The sequence below is a fragment of the Cebus imitator genome, unplaced genomic scaffold, assembly GCF_001604975.1.
Source record: "Cebus imitator isolate Cc_AM_T3 unplaced genomic scaffold, Cebus_imitator-1.0 Scaffold362, whole genome shotgun sequence".
NCBI classification, from domain to species: Eukaryota; Metazoa; Chordata; class Mammalia; order Primates; family Cebidae; genus Cebus; species Cebus imitator.
The window spans coordinates 766,251-793,087 of record NW_016107677.1 but is presented as its reverse complement, the minus strand read 5'-3'; the positions used below and the strand labels follow the sequence as shown (position 1 = coordinate 793,087).

The 26,837-nt window shown below is 33.9% G+C and overlaps 1 protein-coding gene across 5 annotated transcripts in view; it reads right to left on the bottom strand.

The window, feature by feature from the left end:
• Window positions 1-26,837, bottom strand: part of LRRIQ1 (leucine rich repeats and IQ motif containing 1) — a 233,659-nt gene that overhangs the window by 27,722 nt on the left and 179,100 nt on the right. For all 5 annotated transcript variants that reach the window (XM_017506824.2, XM_017506826.2, XM_017506827.2 and 2 more), the window contains 2 exons: window positions 5,897-6,029; window positions 3,083-3,143 (listed from right to left, as the gene is read on the bottom strand). In XM_017506824.2, the coding sequence (XP_017362313.1) occupies window positions 3,083-3,143; window positions 5,897-6,029 (194 nt within the window). The remainder of the gene's footprint in view (window positions 1-3,082; window positions 3,144-5,896; window positions 6,030-26,837) is intronic.

Below are 26,837 nucleotides of genomic sequence, written 5' to 3'. Positions count from 1 at the left end.
ATAATATTGGATGAGATTCCTTCTAATTTATAGATTTATTTGGGTATAATTTATACATTTTCTATACTAAGCTATTGTACTCATTAATACTAAACTTACCTTAATACTATCATACTCTTCTAGATCATGTTTAACAACTGAGTCAGAGATAGTCACTGAGAAAATTGCAGCCTGGTGGGTCTCAGCCAAATCCCTCTCTGGAAATTGTCCTTTGCTGGAGAACTGCCTTACTTAAGTCACACCTTCTCCTGAGGAGCTGCAGGAACATTAAAACCTGGTCTTCTTGCCTCAAACTAGGACAACCCAAAAGGGTCTTCCTCATCTCTAGAGTTCATTTCCTCTGACGCACCTCTATTGTAGGTCGCCATTTCCCTCTGTTCATTTCTGCTTCTTTCATCTCTCACAGGAGTTATTTTGGAAAGCTCTCCTGAATAAACTCCCTGCATTCAAACATAAAACTAAGAGTATGTTTCTGGGAAACCTGAATTATAATTCTGTCTTCTGCAGAAAAATTCTGGAGTTTTGGGAAATCCATTTAATTCAATTAACAATAAAATTGTCTATATATTTGACATGTCTTCTGATATATTTTTGGATGTAAAGAAAATTATATTTTCTTTCCATTTTTCTAATTCCTGTCATGCAATATGCTTTGCTCTTGCTTGAAAGACAGAGATATTATTTACCAGCATCCTCAATATTTAGAATTTAAATGTTTGATTATGCCTTATTCTTGCCTCACTAGTGATGGTTACTAAAGAATATTCTGAATGATACTCTTCCCTATTATTAAGAAATAAAATCCATTGTCTTTTGGCATTCATTGTTTCTGGTATGAAGTCAGCTGTCAATCTAATTATTGTTCCTTTGTGGGTGATCTTCTGATTTACTAACTTTATCTTTTATTTTGTCCAGTCTAGAGTGTATATAAATTAATTTTTCTTACTTCTGGAGCTTATAATTGGTTTACTTGCATACCCATCTGTCCTTTCTTAACAGCTGACAACTTTTGTTTCATAATTTTCTGTCCTTTTATTATGGTTGTTATTCTTACATTTTTAAGAATCTTATAATAGTAACAGTTGTGTTTTTTTCTTTCTGTTTTTACTTTTCATTTTCCTGTTAGTTACGGCCTTGTCCCAATTGTGTAACAATCTGCCTTCAGTTCCTTGGCACAAGTGGGCAAGTAGGCGTTTTCATTCCTTAATACTCTTCTTGATTTCTACTCTAGTCCTTTAGTCAGCTCTGTATTATTTTGATAAAAGCCACTGATGCCTTTCCCTGCATCTACTCATTTAAAAAAGAAGACATCTAGATATTTCTATTCCACTACAATTTACCTTGTTTTTGCATTCAGTTGTATCTCTTCAATGTGAAAACAAAATGTATCATTGTAATGTATGTTATTTATTTGTATGTAGTGGAAAATGGAGTATGGAAAAGGATTAATATCCAATCATTAATCTCATAGACCTATTATGATCAGTAATCTATCCAATTAATTTCCATTCATTTTTAAAAGTGGAAAATTAAATATCATAATCCTTTTTGTTTTTTGAGAGAGTCTCACTCTGACATCCACTCTGGAGTACAGTTTTGCAATCTCAGCTCATTGCAACTTCCATCTTCTGGGCTCAAATGATCCTCCCACCTAAGCCTCCCAAGTAGCTGGGACTACAGGTGTGCACCACCATGTTCAGCTACTTTTTTTTTTTTTTTTTTGTATTTTTGGAGGTAGAGGTGGGGTTTTGCCATGTTACCCAGACTGGTCTCAAACTCCTGACTCAAGCAGTCTGTCTGCCACGGCCTACAAAAGTGCTAAGATTACATACCTGAGACACCATGCTTGACCATAATATAATAACATTTCATTACCCTGGCATTCCTGGACAGACTTATGTTCTGAATCATTTCTCTCAAGTGGTCACTCACCAATCTGTGCCAAAGTATTAATCAATAATATGTGTAGTGTTAACGGCCTAAATTGGCAATTTTCCTTGGATAATCTTCAGGCCACTTTCTTAAGAGAGATCTCTATTAAAATGCAAGAAGATATCTGTTGAGTGGTTATCTCAAATCTGTGCATAGACTCCATAAATATTTTCCAAAACACATGCATTTTAGTTAGAGACTACCTTAATATTTGCTTCTCTTTCAGGAAAACTCCTTGCATGAGTTGTTCATGAAAATGATAAATATATCAAGAAAATGATAAATGTTCTGGAAATCATAATACTCTTTTCATTCAAAAAGCACATGATCCTTTCCTATAAAATTCTACAAGACAAGCTAAATTATAATCAGTTTTTTGATGAATGCAGAATCTGAACAAGGGGTAATTCGTTGTAAACTTTGGGTCACTTGATGCATACATTTTCACCTACCAAGGAGGCCACACACTTCTGTTATTGGTCAGAGTACTCTCTTCTCTGAAAACTTCTGGAAACGTACTGAAAAATTGTTGTTTTGTGTGATCAACTTTCCTAGACTCCATATTGACCATTCCCCTTCTGCTTACATAGTCTTCCTTTTAGTAGCATATAGTGCCATTGACTTTAGCAATGCACATACAGTTATACTGCATAGAGTCTTTATTCTGATCATTATGTTTACAGCCTGGTTGTCCTAAAAGCTCCAATAATTTACACTTTATTACATAGAGTGGTTGAGCTCACAATTATTTGTTAATTTTTGTATAGCTGGATTTTCCAAGTAATGAGAATACTTTGGTATTTCCTCCAGTTATAACCTACAAATTCTACCCTTCTAAAATGTCGAAGAAAAATGTTTCAGTTTTCCATTCAGAGTAATTTCTCACCTAGAATAATTTTTATTTTAAAGTGGCAGGATGCTAATATTTTTACACCTGTCATATAAAATTAATATTTTTAAGCAATGTCATATTTTAAATTATATTACAAGCCAAGAAAAGATGTAATTATTTTAACACATATTTTGAGATTAATCCAAATAGATACAGTTGTGATATTTTCATAGTTTAATTATGAACATATTTTAAAGTGTCATTTATTGAACACTAGTGTCTATAACATTTTTCTGTAATTTTAAACACATTTCTTACCACAAGCTGAACTCTTCCACCATTAAGCACATCTGGATCTAACTCAGGCAAAAAGTGATCGCTGCATAGTGACAAAAACAGAAAGTATTTTATAATGTAAATGTAGAGGAAGCATATAAAAGAAATGCCCAACTAAAAAGCTTGAGAGAAATCCATTATTTACAATTGGAAATATCAGTTTTCTTAAATTAGGTTATAAGCAAAAAATAAGTACAAATGTACATCCTTCCTGAGTTTAAAAAATCAATTTGAGATAAAATTTCAATTTCTAAATAGCACTTTAATACCACCCTTCTTTATCAAACATAAACACATGCGAAGAGCCAAAACTGATGAATACTACTAATAATCTTTAATAAACTATAGAAAATCTAAATATTTTATTTGTATGTACTTACATGTTTTAGTTGTCTTTTTAAAAAGGTAAAGCTTCCTACTTTTAAAATAGCTCTAGTGTTTTTAACGCATTATACTATGTAAAAAATAAAATTATGTTTAAAACTAGAACAATGATATTTGGCTCTTCAAGAACTCTTGTCTTTGAAAATAATTTTTTTCTTAAAATATAACTACCTATTTCTTTTATGTATTACATTTTCAAAGGAGAAAGTTTATGAACAATTGCTTATTGTTTAAAATTTCATATATAACTTATTTATGAGTAAAGGATACTGTTAAATGTTTAAGTATATCAAAATTTCATCCTAAAACATTTTTCATATATTCTTATGAACACTACGTCAGTTCTAATGTTTTTAATTTTCTGAACAAGACCTCATATCTGGTTAATAGAGATAGTAAGTTATGCATTCTATTATCATACATTTGTTTATAATTCTAGGGATGCCTTCTGTTATGGTTTGGATATAATTCTCACCAAAACGCATATTGAAATTTGATCCCCAGTGTAGCAATGTTGGGTGCTGGAAACTAGTGTGAGAGGTATTTGCGTTGGGTCACGAGGGTGGATACCTCTCGTGAATGGCTTGGTGCTTTCTTGCAGTGAGCAAGTTCTTGTTCTTGTTAGCCTGGATTAGTTCTGGCAGGGCTGCATTAGTTCCCATGAGTATGGGTTGTTGAAAAGCCAGTATACCCCTTGAGTTTTGCCCTTCATATGTGTCCACTTCCCCATTGACCTTCCACTGTGTTGTGACCCAGCATCAGACACCAAGCAGATGCTGGTACCATGTCCCTTGAACAACCCAGCCAGCAGAACCATGAGCTAACTAAACCTCTTTTCTTTACAAATTACCCAGTCTGAGCTATTCTAGCAACAAAAAAACAGACTAAGACACCGCCGTATTAATTAAATTGATTAATAACAACATAAAATAGTGTTTACATTTATTTTAATACTTAGTAAAATAAAAGTTCTCAAATATCAATGCCTTTATTCCTACTTTTTTGTTCACATTAAAATCTGACATAATTCTGACTATAAAGTTTTATTTTCATTTTCATATGATTTTTAACATTTCTAAATGAATTAAATAGATAAGATTGATCACATATTAAAGTTGTTTATATATATTATTAAAAGAAATTTGTTTTTAACATTTTGACATGCTGTTAAACTAAGTTTTAACTGTAATAATTACAGGTTTTTGTTTGTGTGTTTGATACTTATGTGAAACAGTTACTACCCACAATGCCTGGAAATATTTCTAAAATTGTCTTTATACTTTATTCAATATTGACATATGTTTTTAATAAATGCCTATAATAACACCTTTACCCCTTTGTGGATATATGTAGCTAAAACAAAAATCTTTAAGATCTATGTAAAAATCTCATCTCTGGATTTTTATTTCCTTAAATCTTTGGTTCATGTATATGTATGCTTTATATCATATTGTTATGGACTGGATTCTGTCCCCTAAAATTCATATGTTGAAGTTCTAACCTCTAGTACCTCAGAATATGGCTGTACTTAGAGATAGAGATTGGAAAGAGGTAATTAAGATAGATAAGATCATATAGGTGTGCCTTAATCCAATATCACGGGTGCCCTTATAGAAAGAGAAGATTAGAACAAAGACAACACAGCCCAAGGAATGACAGTGTGAGGATAAAACAAGAAAGTAGCCATCTGCAAACAAAGGAGAAGGTCTTCAAAGATACTAAACCTTCTAACACCTTGATATTGAACTTGTAGCCTCTGGAGCTGAGAAAAAATAATTTTCCCTTGTTGAAACTACCCAATCTGGTATTTTGTTATGGCAGCCCTAGTAAAATGGTATATACATTAATGTAACAAAAATTAATTAAGCAACTTTTAGACTTAAGGAACCTTGTTGCTACAGAATATAGACATTTGATATCCTCAACTTTGTAGCTCACTCCTATGCCATGAGTTAGAATTATTCTCTCTCTATAAAAGAGAAAACTGAAGTCTTGGGGCATCACCAAAATGAGTTGTATGACTGGTAAAGTAACAGACACTAGGCTGAATTATAATTTTAACTGTCAAACTTATAAATAACAAAAATAAAGCAAAATAAAACACAGCCTACAAGATACATGATATCTAAAAATGGTTAATGAATATCACATTTTTTACTTAAAGAATAGAATTATTTTGTGGCTCTTCTGTTGGTTTGAAGCATTACAGAATAGAGTTGTTCCCAAACATTTCCGGGTAAAAAATAGGAGTAATTAAATCTATTCTGTATGAAAGGCCTTTGCATAACCTAGCAATGTGGTGTATTGGCCTTTGGCTATAAAGTCATGTTTGTTTTAGCACAATTAACCTAGGTTTCAATTTTCAAGATGTGTTTGCAATACAAAAATCTAATTTAGAGGAAATGACCTCACCATTTCATATTTCTGGAATTAGTTGTTTCATGAACCCCAACCTGTGTATGAAGCCATTGGTATGTATATTCTCGATTCCTTTCTAATTTTTCATTTGCAGTGGTCTCTTTGTGGATAAGGTCTTCTTCTATATCTGTGAAAGAAATATGAAACATTTAATTTGTCATTTAAAGAGATCAAACTTTGGCCAACCAGTTTCATCTAGGCTAAACATTTTATCAAAAGAAAGAAAAAAAAATTGACTAATTTATGAGAGCTAAATGATCTGTTTGAAAAGTAATGTCAGTCACACATTAAGTATTTTTCCTGCTTAAGTTTCAAATCCATCTATTTTTTTAAAAAAATATTTTAAATCAATCACCATTTATAGGGTTTGTTTTGAGTTTTTAATTAGAAAAATCAGAGAGTTATTTTTTGGTAGACTGTAGAATTCTTCTAATATAAAATCATCTGTTCCCTATCTGTACTTTCGGGATTAAAGTCTAATTGTTCTTATACCACTCTTACCCATATGTAGAATTTATAAATTATATTGAGCGTATTTGGAGTTGAATTTTCATTTACATAAAACTGAGCTTGCTTTGTGTCAGCTAATATAGTATTTCATGCATTTCAGAGTTACACTGAAGACCAATTGTTCTGAAGCATTTTTGGTTTGGGGATTGCTGGCTTCATAGACTTGATTGAAAGTACACCAAAGGGAGACCCCTTTTAAAATCTAAGTCACAGTAATTAAACTCAGAACAATCCCATGGTTTAAAACCTGATATTTAAAATGTCAGTTTATTACTTTGAAATATTCTTTCATTATAGATGTTTGTACATAAGAAGTCTATGTATTTGCAAGTTGTTTGGAAAATGAATAAAGCATGGTGCAAAACCTATTTTGAATGCTCTGTGCATGTAAGTGCACACACACATACACACAAGCTTAGCATGTATCATTCAGAATATGTCGAGGATGATACATCTAACATGTCTTTCTTCCTTAAAACTTACTGTTGTAATTAGTGAAATAACTCTAGTTTTCAATTTAAACAGATGTTGAAACCATGTCTCTGGAAAGCTAAAAATCTGGATGCTTTGAGTATCTAAAACTCTGTTACTCAGTAAAGTTCCTATTGGTTCTTATGCCACCTTATGTTTCTAAAATGACTTCAGCCCTAGAAACCTGAACTTAGGCCAACTATTCCATAGTTGCTACAATTAGAAGAACAATTACTTCACATGAGGGGATTGGCCGTTGAATCCATGAGCAGGCTCCATTTTCATAAATAGCCTTATAATTGCACAAAATTATGTAACAGACTCAAACAAAGGGAAGATATGGCATTGCTATACACTTCATTGAGTCTCTTTTCTAGCAAAACCCCAGCTACTGATCTGCTTTCCTTGAGTGACCAGGCCAGATGATGGACAGCACAGTGACAGAAAACAGTGATGACTCAGCGATCCTGATGATCAAGTGAGCCCAGGACTTGAACCTCAACTACTCTTGATATGTAGAGAATCCTTTTGTAACAAGTATACGTTTAGTTAAAACAGAAATAATCGCAGTCTCCCCATTTTAAAAAATAGTGGCATATACTTGCAATAGTCACTTTTTATAGTACTCATTTTGAAAAGCTTTCCTCAATTCTACAATAACACATCATAAACTCTAAGTGGTTCTACATCAGAACTCAGCCAAAGTTCTAAACAACAATTCCTCAGTAAAAAGGAGAGATTTCATTCTAAGGATACAATTATTATTAACGATTTTAACCCCAAGGCATGAATTGGTAGATTGGCATGAGCTCAGCGTAAGAAACAAAACAAACATAGTGGTAAAGTTGGCTGGATGTACATGAAAATACTGCAATTCAAATGCTAGAGGAATGATCCTGTCTCAGCAAAACTATTTCAGAATCACTCCTGTTACTGAGGAAGGGAAAGTAACATTTATTCTTGGAAGCCTGCAGACGTCCTTTTAGCAACTTGTGTAGGAAGAATAAGGATGACTTGGATTAATTAACGGATACTTACCAATTTCCAGTTAGGCTGCCCAGTAATTCCTTCCTTTCAATATTAAAGAAGCATCATTCTGCCTGGAGAACTCTAATCCCTTTACCCACAGTTCTTTGCTACTTCTCTGGGTCTTGCATAATTAATTCCCTGTATCATCAACTTAAGAAAAATGTCATCCTTTGATTCTTGCTATTCTCCTGTTTCTACTGTTTATATGCGCTTTTTACTTCAAAACAAAACCTTCAGTAATTTTATTTAAACAGTTTTTGAATTTTATTATAAAAATCATACTCATTAGACAATTTAGAAAGTAGAAAGTCATAGAAAAGACAATCTGCAAAGACAATTATCAAGACAACTACTGGAGAATATTTAAAGGCATTTTCTTGTAGCTGTTTTTGCATTTTTTGTTTTGTTTAGTCTTTAGTTTACACACATAGTTGTTCCTCAGTACCCATAAGGGATTGGTTCCAGGACCTTTTTTGAATACAAAAATTGGTAGATGCTCAAGTCCCTGATATGAAATGGTATCTTCTTATAACTTGTGAACATCCTCCTAGATACATTAAATCATTTATAGATTACTCATTATACCCAATACAATATAAATTGTTATACTATACTTCTAAGGAAATAATGACAAGAAAAAAATTTGTACATGTTCAGTATAAGTGCGTTCTGTAAAATATTTTTTTATCTGCAGTTGGTTGAACCATGATGCAGCACCCATGGATATGAGAGACCGACTATAATTATATATATTCTTCATGCTGTATTTTCAGTTAGTATTATAATAAATGCACTATATGGACTAGAAAACTCAGACATACTTTTCATGGTTTTATACTATGAGCTACCAACTTATTGTATAATAGCTCTTTAATTATCTCTTTTTAAATTATACTTTAAGTTCTGGGATACATGTGCAGAATGTGCAGGTTTATTACACAGATATACACATGGCATGGTGTTTTGCTGCACCCATCAACTTGTCTACATTTGCTATTTCTCTTAATGCTATCCCTCCCTTAGCCTCCTGCCCTCTGATAGGCTTGACTGTGTGATGTTCCCCTCCCTGTGTCGATGTGTTCTCATTGTTCAAATCCTACTTATGAGTGAGAACATGCAGTATTTGGATTTCTGTTCCTATGTTAGTTTGCTGAGAATAATGGTTTCCAGCTTCATCCATGTCCCTGCAAAGGACATGAACTCATCCTTTTTGATGGCTGCATAGTATTCCATGGCATATATGTGCCTACATTTTCTTTATCCAGTCTATCACTGATGGGCATTTGGGTTGGTTCCAAGTCTTTGCTATTGTGAACAGTGCTGCAGTAACATGCATGAGCATGTCTTTATAGCAGAATGATTTATAAACCTTTGAGTATATACTAGTAATGAGATTGCTGGGTCCAGTGGTATTTCTGGTTCTGGATCCTTGAGAAATCAACACACTGCCTTCCACAATAGTTGAACTAATTTACACTCCCATCAACACTGTAAATGTGTTCCTATTTCTCTACATCCACTCCAGCATCTGTTTCCTGACTTTTTAATGATCACCATTCTAACTAGCATGAGATGGTATCTCATTTGGTTTTGATTCACATTTCTCTAATGACCAGTGATGAGGAGCTTTTTTTCATAAGATTGTTGGCCACATAAATAATTAATCCATTTTAAAAGATGGAATTAAAAGTAATATCTGTAATAGTATAAATATTTTGAAGAATTTGATATAATCTATATTGTCAAATGGTTTTAAAAGGTCTCACACATTTACTACATACTGTATGAGATTGCTTACTTTACTGAGTCCCTGGTCAACAGTAAAATAGTAAATATTTCGAAACAGCTGATAATTTGATAGCATTAATGTACAATAATGGTCTTAATTTATACATCTTTGCTAGTAAAATTGAACACTATAATTATTTAATAATTTTAGTTCATACACTGTAATATATTTTTCTTGTTTTCTTCAATTACCTTCTAGAGTCTAGTTTTTCTTTTTTGTTTTCCACTATTCATGATTCTTTTTCTGTTATCACTGGTGCAAATATTTTCCCCTGACCATTGGTTGATTTTAGTTTCTACTCTGTCTTCAAAAGGGGCAATTTTCTTTTTCTGTGGGCATATAAATTTATATATTTGCCAAAAATCTTCTAAACTATAGGCTACTTTCCCTTCATAATTTACAGGTTTATATTTCCCATTTCTATAAACTGCATGAGATATAAGAGGATTTCAGGGACAAATTGGACACTTTTCCAATATTTTGTTTTTCACAAATAATATCACTAAGGGATACTGTAAGATGTGCTGAAACTGACTTATCTAACCGTTATATTAATTCATTCATTCTCTTCACTGACCTCACTGCTGGATTCTTATAACTCTTTTCTGCAGGCCTTTGGGACACCAGACTTTAAGTATTCCCTCCTCTCAGGATCCTTTTTAGATTCCTTAAGATGTTGGTGCTCCCAATTCTGAAAGTAGCTAGGGGTCCCCACTCTCTACTTGGCACTGTGCTGGCTTCTGATGTCAACTTGATAGGCATAGTTTCTTATCTCATGGGGTTAGCGGCTGAGAGGACTAGGTATCACCAACCTCTATCTTATTCCTGTTCTTGTATCTCATATTTCCACCTGAGTTTCAAAATCACAACTTGTCTTTACCATCATCATCCTACTAAAGTATGTTTTTCCCCCTAGATTCTGAAGTAATTCAGTTTGGTCTGTATGTCCTCAACACTGGCTACTCATTCTTTAAGTACAAATATCTAATCAGAAATAAGATCTAGTCCACATCCTGGGTAATCTACTAATCTGGTTCCTTCTTTCTTTTGCCACTGCAACCATTTTACTTCAGGCCCCATTCTGAAGATGAGTGAGCAGTCCTGTTGCTCATACATATGTGGTGACATACATATGTGTAAGGGTAACTTTCTTACCTGTCACAATAGAAGAGGTTCTCTTCCTCTTAAATACAATGCCTTAAACTGTGCTCCAGATCCCAATCCTTCCATATAATCTAGAATCCCTTGCCATCAGTTTCCCTTTTCTTCTATATTTTCAGTATCCCTTAAAATTGACTTTTTACATTTCCCTCCAGTGACTCCTCTGTCTCTCCTTCCCTAATCAGATGAGCTTCTTGCACTAGTAGACAAAGAGCAGTCTCTGTTGACTTACTTGCCATTCATACTTCAGCCCTCTGCATTACGGCTTATCCCAACACCTTTTCACTGGAACTGTGCACATCAAAATCATCATAATGCTAAATTTGGGGGATATTTTGAAGCACATATCTTACTAACTTCTCTATGGTATAATTCACTGTTGTCCACTCCCTCCTTCTTCAAAGGCTTGTTTGCCCTGGATTTGTTATCTTCTCCGTTTTTATTCAAAATCCTATGGCTAAACCCTAGTCTTTTCCAAGGGCTCCTCTTCCCTTGCCATCTTTTTCAATCTCAGGATTCTTCCCTGGGGCTCTATCTTGGCCCCATCTTACTTTTAGGCTATACTCTCCCTGTTAAACGATACCTATTCAAATTTTTCAGTTGCCATCTTTATTTCCTTCTGAGACATGTATTCAGAGCCCCTCCCTTATATACCCAGTAGATACCTCAAGCCAAACATGTCAAAAAATTGAACTCATGTTTATTATTTAAACTTTTCCTAAATTTTCTAAAATGCTATCACTATCATCAATTTAAAACTGAGAAAACAGAGTGTGGCACTGATTCAGAATTCTTTCTCACCTTCCAACTGCATATTTTACCGTCTATGTTAAATCTGTCAAATCTCCATTCTCACTGCAGCTATTTTTAATTCAGGCTACCATTGTTTCTTCTCAATTACTGCAACAGCCTTCTAATTGGCATATATCTGCTCCCACAGATATATCTCCATACTACAAATGATCTTGCTAAAGTACAAATCTAATTGTGCCATCTCATAGGTTAAATTCCTGGTTTTCCACAGCCTTTAGATAACATTTATTTATTTATTTTTTGCATAATGCACAGGTCTTAGTTTACACCTTCAGACATTTCTGTTAGGTTCCTGTCTCAATCCCCCAGACATAGTGTAGTTACCCCAAATGTTCTCTTTTGACTGCAGACCTTTGCCCATACTGTCTTCTATTCACTTTGCCAACGGTATTCCTGGTTCAGGTCTTTAGGTCTCAGTTTAGAACTTACATTCTTTGGGGTAAGCTCCCTGATCATCTAACACTGAATTCCTTATTTAAATAAGGTTAGGGATGCCCATTCCAAAGAACCCTATAGAGACCCCATGATAGTATTCATTACATTTTATTTTCTTATCTATGTGTCTGCTTTGCCTACTATTACCTAGGGCAAAAATTACAATTACCTTTGCACCAATCTAATACAATATAATCTTCTTAAGTGGTACATAATAGGATGGTGCTCAAAAATATTGGTGAAATAAAATAATAATCATCATAGCTGATTAATGTTGTCTCAGTGCCCTAAGAAAAGAACTGGAATTTGGACGTTTTTAGCATATGGACAAACCTGCATATTGTGGAGGAAAACACATGTCTAAACATGATTCACTCATTATTATAGAAATTTCAGCTTTGAAAGTCAGGGTTAGATTGGGATAAAACTTAGCAACTAATGGTAGGGAATTAAAACACAAAACCAGGCTGGGCATGGTGGCTCATGCCTGTAATCCCAGCACTGTGGGAGCCCGAGGGAGGCAGATTACATGAGGTCAGGAATTCGAGACCAGCCTGGCCAACATGGCAAAACCTTGTCTCTATTTAAAATACAAAAATTAGTTGGGTATAGTATTGCACACCTGTAATTCCAACATTACTATGGGGAGGCTGAGGCAGGAGAATTGCTTGAATCCAGGAGACAGAGATTGCAGTGAGCCAGGATCGTGCCACTGCACTCCAGCCTGGGCGACAGCGTGAGACTTCAACTCCAATAATGAAACAAACAAACAAACAAAACACAAAAAGAAAAATAAAAAGAAACACTACTCATTCATATAAGATACTTTATAAAATGTTTGAAATGAATTCAATCATAGAGGAAAGCAGTTTTAAGAAGTTCATGAAAAGAAATAAAGTACTTTTTAAATTAATGAAAATATTATTTTCTTCATGAAAAGCATAACAAAAGTGTTCATTAAACCCATATGCTTCAAATAAATTAGTTTTCTAAATTTTCAATATAACATAATATCCTAAACTATGGGCGATTAAGAATCAATTAGCATTTAGGGCACAGAAAAATAAGCTAACTATTTATATTTTTGATACGTATGGCAACTTTCCCATGACTATTTTCTTTTCCCTTAATGGCTTTTCTCAGTAATATAATAAAATACTCTTGGTTTCATGAATAGAGATGAGTTCATTTCTTTACCAAAAGTTTTTGGAGGACATAATTGCGGTTCAGAAAAACACTTATTCATGCAATGGAAATATTTTTGGTAACTTTGATAAATGGCTGATTCTATGTATCTTATGTGGGCAATACTACATTTTTTATTTACACTATAAAGCAAAAGTGGTCTGTATGTGTTTATTAAAATAAGTTATTACATTATGCCTCACAAATGAAGCACAACTAAAAATGGAATTTGGCATAAATGTTACACTAACAGAATTTTAATTTCATTAACATTTGTATAGATATTTGTTGATAGACTGTTTATGGTTTCTTCCTTAACCAATCCAATCTGTTGTTGGAAAGTTGACAGCATTGGCATGAAACCAGTAACTCTATAAGAGCCATTTGTGTGTGACAAGCAATATCCCTATTCTTTAAAAATATATTTAAGTATATATGCAATTAATCACTCAGAAAAAAATGACTTCATGAATAAAGAGGATTGTTGGTGCAAAATTTTAAAAAACAGAAATTTCGGGCACAGTGCCAAACCTATATGTAAGGTCAAAGGCTAACATCAGCACCAATCACTCCTTTACATATTTCACTATATTTTATGGCTGAGAGAGGAAAAAAAACTAGAATGAAAGTTGTGTGCTGGTTTCTGACATTTGAATTCGTTATCAAAATTGGTCCGTTTGGGGGATAGGATAGTACATAAAGTATATGAATGACCTTTATGAAGGCAAAGAAAAATAAAGATGAGTTACTAACTTATATCTTTGAGAATATTCAGATTTTGCAAGACACATTTTTTGATATTATGGAATTACCAGATTTAACTGAATGCCTCTAGAATAGCAGAAACATCCTTTAACAAATTGAATATAGTTGTACTTATTAGCCAATTATAATAAATATTCTGTATTCAACTTATACACAATTTCACATTAAAAGAAATATGTTTGCCATGTATATTGTTCAGTTGGGCTGCATTTCCTCACTAATATCTTTATAGTACAGTACCGAATACTATATAAAGGGTGAAGCTTTGGTTTCTTTCAAGAGAACCACATAACTCAGGAAAATCCTAGGTTGCTTAAGTCATACCTTAACATGTAATGTGTCTTCGTGTTTGCTATTATTAGGTCTGGGAATAAAGTAAGGTGAGTGGGACAAGCAAAGTACTTGCCTTATGCATAACATCTAAGAAAGTGCAAAAAACCTCAGTAATTAAGATAAATAATCTTTTATTGTAATATTTAAAAATCAAAAGTAATTGCAAAAATTTCAGAGAAAGAAAATACCAAAATTTTAAATGACAGGACTAATGACCGTGTTATGCCAAGTTATATTGAAGCCTGATGCAAAAGGAAAAATCAATAATACTAATTCTGTCTCTGTCCTTGTATTTATCCATTTCTGAGAAATACCAATGTAAATGTTAACAGGCTATTGCTTTTAAAACTACCCAGTAGCCATGGAGTTTATGATTGTTTCCCATAAGGTTGTCACACTATCTCATTTTCCATTACAAGAGGTCCTGGAATTGTGACTTACAGGACATTCATTATAGAATAAATTAATTCAGTCCATAAAACTAGGGTCTGTACCTTACTCATCTTTGTATCTGCCTAGCAACAAATTCGTTGATAGTAAATTTGGCCTTTTCACTTACTAGCTGTGTAATGTTGGGCAAATTATTTCTCTTTTCTCTGTCTCAGTTTTCTCCTTTTAAAATGTAAATAATAACATAAAATGAACACAGAGTACCTAACATATAGTAAGGATTTAATAGCCATATTACTATTTTTACTTAAAAATGTAAAATGAATTCCATCACGCAAAGCCTTAATGCTATCTCAATTGCCAAAGACCAGGTCTTACTCTAAATTCGGGTCAACTTTTGGGTTCTAGGGGGTCACTGACAGGAGGGGAAGATTCATGAATTAACACAAAACTAACCAGAACAATTTTCTGGGGGTGAGTCCAGGAAGAACTCCTTACCAGAATTCTAAATATGTAACCAGTATTTTTAAATGTATTTTATTTCATAATATGTAAGGATTTTAGTGTGTCTTTAAAAAGAAAAACCAATTTCCACAAGAAAAGAAAAGTAGATGGTCTTGATTGATTTTAAGCTATTTCACGTAATTTTTATCAATTGCTTAGTAATAACCATGAAGGAGGCTCCATTGACATGATTCTCTCCTGTTTCACCCTCTCAATTTAATTATCCTTGAAAAATATTCCTCTATCCAACCTAGACTCCCTCAGGGAGTGTTAATATAGTAGGTCATCCAAACTAGGGCCCACTCAATAGAATAATGGAGCGTCTAATGATATCAGTATGGCTTTCAGAATAGCATGGTCTTAGTAGCCACATAAATATTATTGTCACACACATATATATGTATGTATGAACACATATGTGTTCATATATATGTGTTACTTGAAGGATTATATATATATTTATGTGTAGCTTTTGACTTCAAGTCTCTGCTCTATGCAAAGGATTTTACCCACTGATGAAAATGTGTTTCTAATTCTACTCATTTATGTATATTTATTCATTGAGGAACAAGTAGGTGGTTCTATCTCCTTTACTAGTTTTACTGCAGAAGAAACCAAGAAGTGTACTATATTGGTACATTAGTGATAAAAGCTTCAAGAACTCAATAAAATATACTTTATATCATTAGATAGCTGTATAACAGAAATGCTTTAGCACATATGTCTATATGTTCATAATGAAATTCCCATTATGTGCATTTATATCATTTTATTATACTCTTCTGCATATGAATTCTATATATGTCAAACTGAATTATATAGGTAAGTTTCTGATACAGAGGTAACTTTACATGAAATACTGAATATATATGAAAGTACTGCTTGCATTATACAAAGCAATAATTAAAAATAACTTTCACAATATGCAAGACCACATATTAGAAACTAATAAACCTGGCCCTAAAGTTATTGCTGTCCATAGGCAATCATATTAAGCAATTATCCCTATAGCTGGCTGAATATTTAAGAGTTTTCCAGTTGGATACTTTATTAATGCCAAAGTTTTATCTTTTACTGTACTATCTTTAGAAAGACAGACTTTTAATTTACGTAGCAGAATTTCGTTTGTAAATGAATTGGGTCTTTTTTACAGAAATTTCAGGTTTAATTTAAAACTAGGTAAAAGCAACCCTTATCTACTCATATTCTAGTGGAGAAATGAGTCAATATTGGTAGGCATTATAGGTCCACACTATAAAATTACTTTTTAGCTTTAAACTATTACTCATATAAAAATTAATTTTTGAAGGCTTTTTAACCATTTTATTTTGAAATATAACACATACACAAAATTTTACATATAGTATGTTTATATTGAATTTCAAGATTTATAAATATACTATGAAATATAAGGAGTTAAATAAATTATATATTAAATTATATGTAAATTATAATTATATAAACAAAATGTTGTAAAACATAGTCCTCTGATCATTTCAAAATATAGAACACTGCCTGCACACCATAGGTCCTGCTCAAAAGCCTCTTCTAGTATACCATAGAATACTATACAGCCATAAAAAAGAAAGAGTTCATGTTTTTTGCAGGGGCATGGATGAAGCTGGAAGCCATCATTCTCAGCAAACTAGCACAGGAACAGAAAATCAAACATGGCATGTTCTCATTCATAAGTAGGAGTTGAACAATGAGAACACATGGACACAGCAAGGGGGACATCACAGAGGGGTCTATTGGGGGTGGGGGACAAGGGGAGGGAGAGCATTAGGACAAATACCTAATGCAGGAAGGGCATAAAATCTAGATGGGTTGATAAGTGCAGCAAACCACCATGGCACTATGTAACAAATCTGCACGTTCTGTGAATGTAACCCAGAGCTTAAAAATAATTTTTTTTTAAAAATGTCTTTTCTCTTAAGGGCAGTTACTACAGTGAAGCTTATAACCTTGACTTTCTTTATTTCCTTTTATAATGTGTATCACCTACATGTTTAAGCACTATAATGTAGCTTTGTTTGCTTTTGAACTGTACACAGATAGGACAATTCTGTAGGTATTATTTTGTTTTCATTTTTTGTTCAATATTGCTTGTAAAATTTACCAGTGTTGCTGTGAGTAGATATAGCTCATTTTTTAATTGCTGTACTGTATTTTACTATATGAATGTATTGAGCTTATCCATTCCACTGCTGTTGGCCACATCGGTTGTTTCCAGTTTTGGGCTATTAAGAACAACATTTGCATTCTATTTCTGCCATTTCAGCAGGGACATGGATGCAACTGGAGGCCATTATCCTTAGCAAACTAACATAGAAACAAAACAAGATACTGCATGTTCTTACTTATAAGTAGGGGGTAAATTAGAGCACACGGACACGTAGAGAGGAACAACACACACTGGGGCCTATTGGAGGTTGGAGGGTGGGTGGGGAGAGAAGCAGGAAAAATAATTAATGGGTACTAGGCTTAATACCTGGATGAAATAATCTGTACTACAAACCTCCATGACACAAGTCTACCAATGCAACAAACCTGCACTTGTATCCCTGAACGTAAAAAGGAGAAGAACAACACTGCCCTATCCTTGTACAAGGGTTCTATAGTGAAAATATCTATGAGTGTTACTTGCAGGATGATAAAATATGCATATTTTCAACTCTACTGGAGTGTTGAAGTTGTTTGCCTAATGGTTACACCAAATTACAATATACTCCAATTAGCAAAATATGAGTTTTATTAGTTCACATCCTCTATAACACTAAGTTTTGTTAGGCTGCTTTTTTTGTTGTTCGTTTGCTTTTAAATTTGCAGTTTTAATTAGCCTTTCTCTGCTTGCAAATGAGATTAAGCACTTGTTTATATGTTCATCAGTTATTTGGATTTGTTTTATGAAATGTTTGTTGAAACTTCTTGTTTTAGTTACCTTTCTCTTGAACTGTCTGTATTTTAATGCTTCCTAGGAATCATTTATATATTCTGGATATGAGTGCTTTGTTGGTTATGTGTGGCAAATACCTTTTCTATGTGGCTAATATTTTACTACTATTATGAAACCTTTTGATGTATGGGGTTCTTAATTATAATGTGTATATATTTATTAATAGGACTAGTACTTTTTGCATACTTTTGAAGAAATAATTGCATATCTAAAGGTTATGAATATATTCTTCCATATTATCTTCGGTAAGTTTTATTTTTTTTTTCTGTTTACATTTAGGTCTTTAATGTGGGCAGAATAACTTATTTTAATATAAACAACTAACTTTAAAATAAGATATTAAAAAAGCCTACCTATTCCTCACTGAGTTGGAATGCAACCTCTATTACAGTATCAACTAAACATTATATGTATGGGCCTCTGTCTTGGCTCTTCAGTTGCCATTTTCTATGCTATTACACTATATATCCTACCTTTCCCTACCCTATCTATCCACCTCACAATTACCACCATACCATCCCATATCACACAATATTCACTGTCTTATTTGATGCAGTTCTATAATAAGTTATGGTGTTTGATATGGCAAATTCTTCCACTTTATTTTTGTTGAGTGTGCTTTGGCTATTTGCGGATTTTGAATTTCCATACAAATTTTAGATTCTGCTTGTCAGTTTCCATAAACAAACACTGTGTGGGATTTAATTGAAATTGTAGTCATAAGTTAATTTGGAAAGGCTTAATTCTTTACTCTTTAGACTTCCAATTCATAAATATACTTAAATCTTTTCTTTAACATTTTAATATAGTTTTATGATTTTCTTCATAAGGTCTTGCATATCTCTTATTAGATGTATTCTTCAGAGCTTGATTAAAAATATTATTACTGGTTGCATTTCTTTTCCTTCTTATTGCTGATCCATAGAGTTAGTTTAAGAATAGGATCAGTTTGGCAAATTTTATTTTTTTTAGATTTTTTTCATTTCCTCTAAATTTTCAAACCTATTGACATAAAGGTGTTCACAATATTATTTTATTACAGCTTTAAAGTTGGTAACATCTGTCAATCTACCCCTTTCCTATTCCTGATATTTGTGTTTTCTCTCTTATTTTCATGATCAAATTTGCCAGGGTTGCATCACATTTACTAGTCTTTTCAAAGAATTTTGGCCTTATTGATATATTTTATTCCACATTTTTCTATTTCATTAATTATTTTTCCCCTACAATATGTAGTGTTTTTGTTATTGTTATTTTTAAAAATCATTATGATTTCTTCAACTCATAAGTTTTTAAGTGTTCTTTAACTTCCAATAAAGTGATTTTCTAGTTATACTGGTTTTATTGATGTATAGTTTACTAGCATTGTATTCAAAAGACACTCTGCATAAGATTTTAATCCTTAAGACATTTTTTGATACCTGATTTAAGACCAGTATAAATTCAAGTTTGGTAAATATCCTATGTGGGCCTAAAGATAATATACATTTTCTAATTGAATGTCCTGTATAAGTATTTTGGACAAATTCTATTAAGTCACTTTACCAAAGCCTGTCACTTACTGATTTATTGAGTATGTGCTATATAAATTACTGACAGAAATGTGCTAAACATCACCCAATATAGTTGTGGAATTTGCTACTTCTTAGTATATCTTTAAATTTTCCTTATTTTTGAGGTTGTGTTATACTAGTTTATTAAATGTATCATATCTCTCTGGTAAATTGAACTTTTTATCATTTTGAAATTCTGCTCTTTAGGTTTGGTAATGTTTCTTTCCGTCTAATGTGTATTTTTTCTTATATAAATGTGAGAACATTAGCTTTTTTTTTGTTGTTGTTAGTGTTTTTGTGGCATATTTTTTCCATTTGTTTGCTTTAGAATCTATTGTACCTTTATAGTTTAAGTTTGCCTTTTGGATTTTTAAAAAACTTTTTATTATAGTTTAAGTTCTGAGGTTCAAGAGCAGAATGTGCAGGTTTGTTACATAGGTATACATGTGCCATGGTGGTTTGCTGCATTCATCAACCTGTCATCTACATCAGGAGAGGGAAGAAAAATAATTAATTGGCAAATTTGCTATTGAATTTGGGCAAAATTCAATAAAAAAGCTTGGGCAAAATGATGAAACTACACCTATACAAAAAAATTGAAGAACAAAACAAAACAAAACAAAAAACCTAAAATGAGCAGGGTGGTGTTTGTCTATAGTTTGTCTATAATCATGCCACAGCACTCCAGCCTGAGCAACAGAGGGAGACCCTGTCTCAAAGAAAAGTAAATAAATAAAATAAATAATAAACCATTTCTAACTTTCTTTATATATTTTTATATCTGAAATTTTTCATCTCTTTGCTTAAAAAATTCATAAAGCAAGAATGATTCATTATATGTATCCATTCTTGTGTCTATAACATGGGAAATGAAAGTTTTTCTATATCATGACCTCTGAGGGTCTGAGATTTTTATCCTATTTTCAGGCTGATGTAAGCATGACATTGTTTTATAAGTGCTGAAAAAGAAGCAAGACTCCTTTTTTTTTTCCCCATTTATTTATTTTATTGTATTTTAGGTTTTGGGGTACATGTGAAGAACATGCAAAATTGTTGCATAGGAACACACATGGCAGTGTGATTTGCTGCCTTCCTCCCCATCACCTACATCTGGCATTTCTCCCCCTGCTATCCCCCCCAGCTCCCCACCCCCCACCGTCCCTCCCCTATTTCCCCCCAACTGACCCCAGTGTGTAGTGCTCCCCTCCCTTTGTCCATGTGCTCTCATCGTTCAACACCCGCCTATGAGTGAGAACATGCGGTGTTTGATCTTCTGCTCCTCTGTCAGTTTGCTGAGAATGATGGTTTCCAGGTTCATCCATGTCCCCACAAGGACCCAAACTCACCGTTTTTGATGGCTGCATAATATTCCATGGTGTATATGTGCCACATTTTCCCTATCCAGTCTATCGTCGATGGGCATTTGGGTTGGTTCCAGGTCCTTGCTATTGTAAACAGTGCTGCAATGAACATTCGTGTACACGTGTCCTTATAGTAGAACGATTTGTAATCCTTTGGATATATACCCAGTAATGGGATTGCTGGGTCACATGGAATTTCTATTCACAGTACAGCAAGATATATGAGCATCAGTATATTTGTGTGGGTCTCCTTTGCCCTTCAATTTCTATAAAGGTAAAGTGAAAGAGTTCAGGTAGATACCATGCACATGGTGGGTTTGTGTCACAGCTGAGAAACTCCAAGGGTAGGGAGTTAAAATATTTTATAATTGCTTGTAAACCAACCTATCTTTTGCACTAGAGGAAAACATTATCCTTATAATGCTGAATAGCAAGAGGATTTGTCCTTAGCTTCAGAGGAGACAGTATCTTTATCTTCTAAGGTTGTTCAGTACACAAACATTTTTTAAAACATAGTATAGAACTGAAGGGTAGTACATGCCATACTTCCAAAATGTTCAGAAACAAAAGGGTCCTATGGAGAACTGTCTTCCAACACTAAGTACATTTTTATATGAAACTAATGATTTATTTCTCTTTTTCTTCTATTAAAATGCAGACTACAGTAACACTATAGATTCAGTTAATCTAACTAGTCTATTCACTGTCTGTGATCCTGAGTGTTCAATTTGTAAAAATTTTCTCTTGATAAAATTGTTTTCCTAATTAAGAAAAAATGAAAGAAACTAAACCAAGACATTTACATTTTAGTTTAAAAATAGAAAAAAATGGAAAAATAAACCCAACAAATTCTATTTTTACATCAAAAAAATCCTGTTTTGTAATCATTTTTCAGCATAGAAATATATGTAACTAAAAATTATATTAGTTTTTCAGTGAGCATTGGCAAGAAATATGCTGTAAATGGTCACAAACATACTTATTTTCCAAATGTATGAAAAGCTATTTTTCAGAATGAATTTACCATAGGAAAAATATGCAGTTTAGAATGCTGTGTTTTTTGACCAATTCATACATAATACCCTATGACTGGAATGTTCATTGTGCTTTGTCATTCTCATAATTTAATATTTGAATAAATTTAATAGAAATGTATAAATTCCTCTGGGAACAAATATGAAAAACTGTATTTCGAAATTATTTCTTATTTTCTTAAAGTCATCCAGAAAAATTTCTGTGTTATTTATTACAGCTAGTATATTAAGAACATTCCAGAAATATGACATTAAGAGGAGTCTCATGGAAAAATATGGCTTCTTGTTGAAGGGGAAATACCATAGGCTTTGGAGTCAGACCTACATTCAAATTCTCGTTACTCTTACATAAGCTCAAAACCTTAGTTTCAGTCTCCAAAAAATGAGGGTAATTTTTCTTTCATGGGTGTTGTGAAGATACAATCAGATATGTAAAATTCCTAGATAATATTCTTTTTGCTCAAGAAATAGCATCTTATGCTCTTTTCCCCTGTGGCAGCTACCTCAAAATATTAAGAATAAATCTTAGTCATCAGTTTCTTAGGTACAGATATTTACTAGAGCTTCTAATCAGAGTGTTCAACTACTAGCCTGAGGGCAGGAAAATCAACTTTAGGTATTTACTATAGCTATACTTAGATGTACTTACAAATAAATTTTTAAATAAAGAGAAGAATCGCAGATTGAAAGAGTTGAGCTGTGTCCCCACATAAATCTCATCTTGAATTGTGGTTTCCATAATCCCCACATATGGTAGGAAAAATCCTATGCGAGGTAATTGAATCATGGGGCCATTACCTCCATGCTGTTCTTGTGATAGTGAGTGAGTTCTCACCAGATACGATGGTTTTATAAGGCGCTTTCTCTCCTTTAGCTCACCACTTCTCCTTGCTGGTGCCATGTGAAAAAGATATGTTTGCTTCCCCTTCTGCAATGATTGTAAGTTTCTGAGGCCTCCCCAACCCTGTAGAACTGTGAGTCGATTGAACCTCTTTCCTTTATAAATTACCCAATCTCAGGTATTTTTTCATAGCAGCATGAGAACAAACAAATATAGAGATATTTTATTTTAAAATGAGAGTAATAAAAGTTAAGTGATTTATCCAGGATGCGACAACTATTTAGTGGGAAATTAGAAACATTTTTGAAATCTTAGACTAGTCCCTTTTTCACTATGTTGCCAATGTTAAGGCAACTGGTGAGTTTAAAGTTGTCTGAGACCATAGCTGAGTGCTCTACGTGTTCATAGGAATCAAGAATGCTTGCTAATATATGTGTTGAAGTAATAGCAGCAGAAGACAGAAAGAATTTCTTAAGTCTCTATAGAAAAAGGCTAGTATTTCAGGTCATGTGAATCCTGAGAAAATGCCATTTATAACATTAAATAACAATCCCAAATAAAATGTGTCATCTTTGGAGTTTAATATGTAAAGCATAGTAACAATAGAACAGGTTCATTTTTTACGGTCCATTATTCTCATTTTCTTTAATCCATCCATTGAGTTGGTAATATCAGTAATAGTATTCATTTTTAGAATCACTATTCTGGTTTTTTTTTCAGTTTTATAATTTTATTAGTCTCTTATTGCTTAATTACATTATCAAATCAATTTTTATGCATATTGTTAAACTAAAGATATATATTTTTTATTCTGTACTTGATCAATCTACTATCTTAAATATTCAAATGGACTAATTTTGTAGTTTATATTTCTGTTTACCATCACTCTTGTGGGTTGCCTCCTGAGATGTTTAGTGTTTTCTTATTTTTTTAGTTAATCTATATTCTTTATATCTGCATTAATGTGAATTTCTAAAAGACTGAATTTAAAATATCTCAACTCAGAAAGCCTTTTAACTGCTTTTGTCAGGTACCTGGAGGTACATTCCTCCTTACTCTAGACAGATGATTCTCAGCAATAACTTACTACACCTATATATTTGTTTTCTTGTCATTTCTGGCTTCTGAAGAATTCTTTATCAACTTATATTTCTTTTTTCTGACAATGGATATTACCCAACTTTAAGATCTACTATATAAGCTACGGTAATCAAAATAGTATGTTGAATAGCTAGATTTAGTCATTTCACAATGTATATATACCTCAAAAAATCACATTGTACACATCAAATATATATACATATGTATAACTTTGTCAATTAAAAACATATATTTGAAAAAAAGAAAAATGAGAGAGAAGTTACCACTCTAAAAAGGAACCTATATTTCATATTCAAATTAAATATTATTTAAGATAAAGAGTATTGAAATAAAACAGAACAAAAAGACAGCAAGGGTATTGGTGAAATAATACATAAATAGACCAAAGGAACATAATAGACAAATCAGAAATAGATCCACAAAAATATAGTCAACTGATATTTGTCAAAAGAGAAAAGGCAATACAATAGATAAAAAAAAAATACTTCTCCCATCAAATGATGTCAGAACAACTGGACACATGCCTCCCCATCCCCACAATAATAATCTAAGCTCACAGCTCACAATCTTCAAAATAGCACCTCAAAATGAATTACAGATCCGAATGCAAAACATAAAACTATAAAACTACTAGGAGATAACACAGTAGCAAATCTAGGCGTTCTTGGGTTTGGTGATAACTTTTTAGAAACAACATCAAGGGTACAATCCATGAAAAAAAAATTGATAATTCAGCCTTCATTAAAATTAAAAATTATTCTGTGTGAAAGACAATGTCAAGAGAATGGGAAGATGAGACACAGACTGGAAGAAAATATTTGCAAAAGATACAGCTGATAAAGGACTGTCATCAAAAATACACAAAGAACTCTTAAAACTCAACAATACATTTTTCCTCAGGACACATGATGGCCAACTAGATGAAAGTAGGAGGAACATCTGCCACCAAGAGACCAGAACAGTAGAAGACTGGTGCACTCCAAGCAGATCATTGGAAGGAAGGCATAGAGAGTGGAAAGAGGGAGGACACAGATGCTGAGCTGAAGTGGGTGGAATGTGGGAACTCTGCACAAGGCTAATGTGCATGGGGATTCATTTTTGGTCCCCAAGAATGCCTGGGAAAAATGTCAGTAGACCAGGTGAGAAGTGACCTGCTCATGCCATAGACCTCTGGAATCCTGGCAGCAGGAGACTCCACAATCCTCTCAGGCATGAACTATCAGGTAGAGCTGCCTAGAGAAGTGGTAGGGGGAGGATTCTAGCCTGTTTGGTGCTCCAAAGGTTTGGTGTGGGAACATATGCATGGAATCAAGGCCAGTAATGTCCATCTTCCAAAGGTCTCCATGCTCCCCTAGAAGATGCTAGCCTTAGGGGAACAGTAAGACCTGAACAGAGCTGAGCAATCTTGCCTGTGAAATGGGGCTCATCAGGCCCAAGTGCCACTCTGTCTGCTGGCCTCCCCTGGGGCCCAGGCTTGGACATGCTTGCTTGTAGTGCAGCTTTGGATATCCACTAGGATATCTCCTGGGGATCTGCATCATAGTTACTGCTGGCAGAATGCACCTGATTGTGAGAGACCTCGAAGAGGGTGGTACTCTCCTGGAGGCACAGTTCACCCACACCCTCTCCAACCTCACCCACCTCTGTGCCACTTTGACAGCAAGCATTCATGCAGGACCAACCCATTATCCCCTTGCTTTGCTGGTGGACACGTGGACAGATTTTTTTCTCCCCTTTAATTCCTGCATGTGGTGTGTGTGCACCCCACTGTACCATTGCTGTCAATGAAAGCATACCCAACCTTTACCACCACTGCATCACTGGAACTGCCAGTGCCAGCACAAAAACAAACCCAGATGCCAGTGGCCATGCCCTCTACCCCTGCACTCTCACTGTCGCTGGTGTGAACACGGACAGGGAAACCAGCAGCCCTGACCCTGCCCTGTGCTGCTACCTCTGCCAGATGGAATGCACATACCAGTGCCTGCCAGCACCCAATCCATGTGCCCACACTACTACAGATGCAAACACACATATGGACCCCAGTAGTCCCCCACTACCCAACTCAGCACTGCCATCTTTAACACTGTCAAATCCCATATGGAAGTTGGCAGCCCCAGGCTCACCAGTGTCCTGCCCCAGCTGATAAGCCAGTGCTGCTGCTGGCATGTGCAAATGAGCATGAATTTTGCTGCCATGGCCTGACAAGTGCTTTGGTTGGCACCATCTTTCAGAGTGTTGTGGTCTGTGGTCCAGGAACACCTCAGCCCTTCCAGTGCAGCAGATTCCTAACCTTGAGGGGCTAGATAACCAAAGTGAGCTGATAAAGATGAAACACTCCCTCCAAGAATTTCAGAATACAATCGCAAATATTAGCAGCAGAATCAACTAAGCTGAGGAAAGAAACTCTGAGCTTGAAAACCTCCTTTCCAAAATAACTCAGTCAGACAAAAATAAAGAAAAAACAATAAAGAAGAATGAACAAAACCTCCAATAAATATGAGACTATGTACAGAGACCAAATCTACAACTCAATGGCTTCATAGAAAGACAGGGAGAGAAAGCAAGCAACTTGGAAAATATATTTTAGCATATAATCCATGAATATTCTCCCAACCTTGCTAGAGAGGCCAACATTCATATTCACAAAATTCAGGGAATGCTTGTAAAATACTACATAAGGAAACCATCCCTAAGACACGTA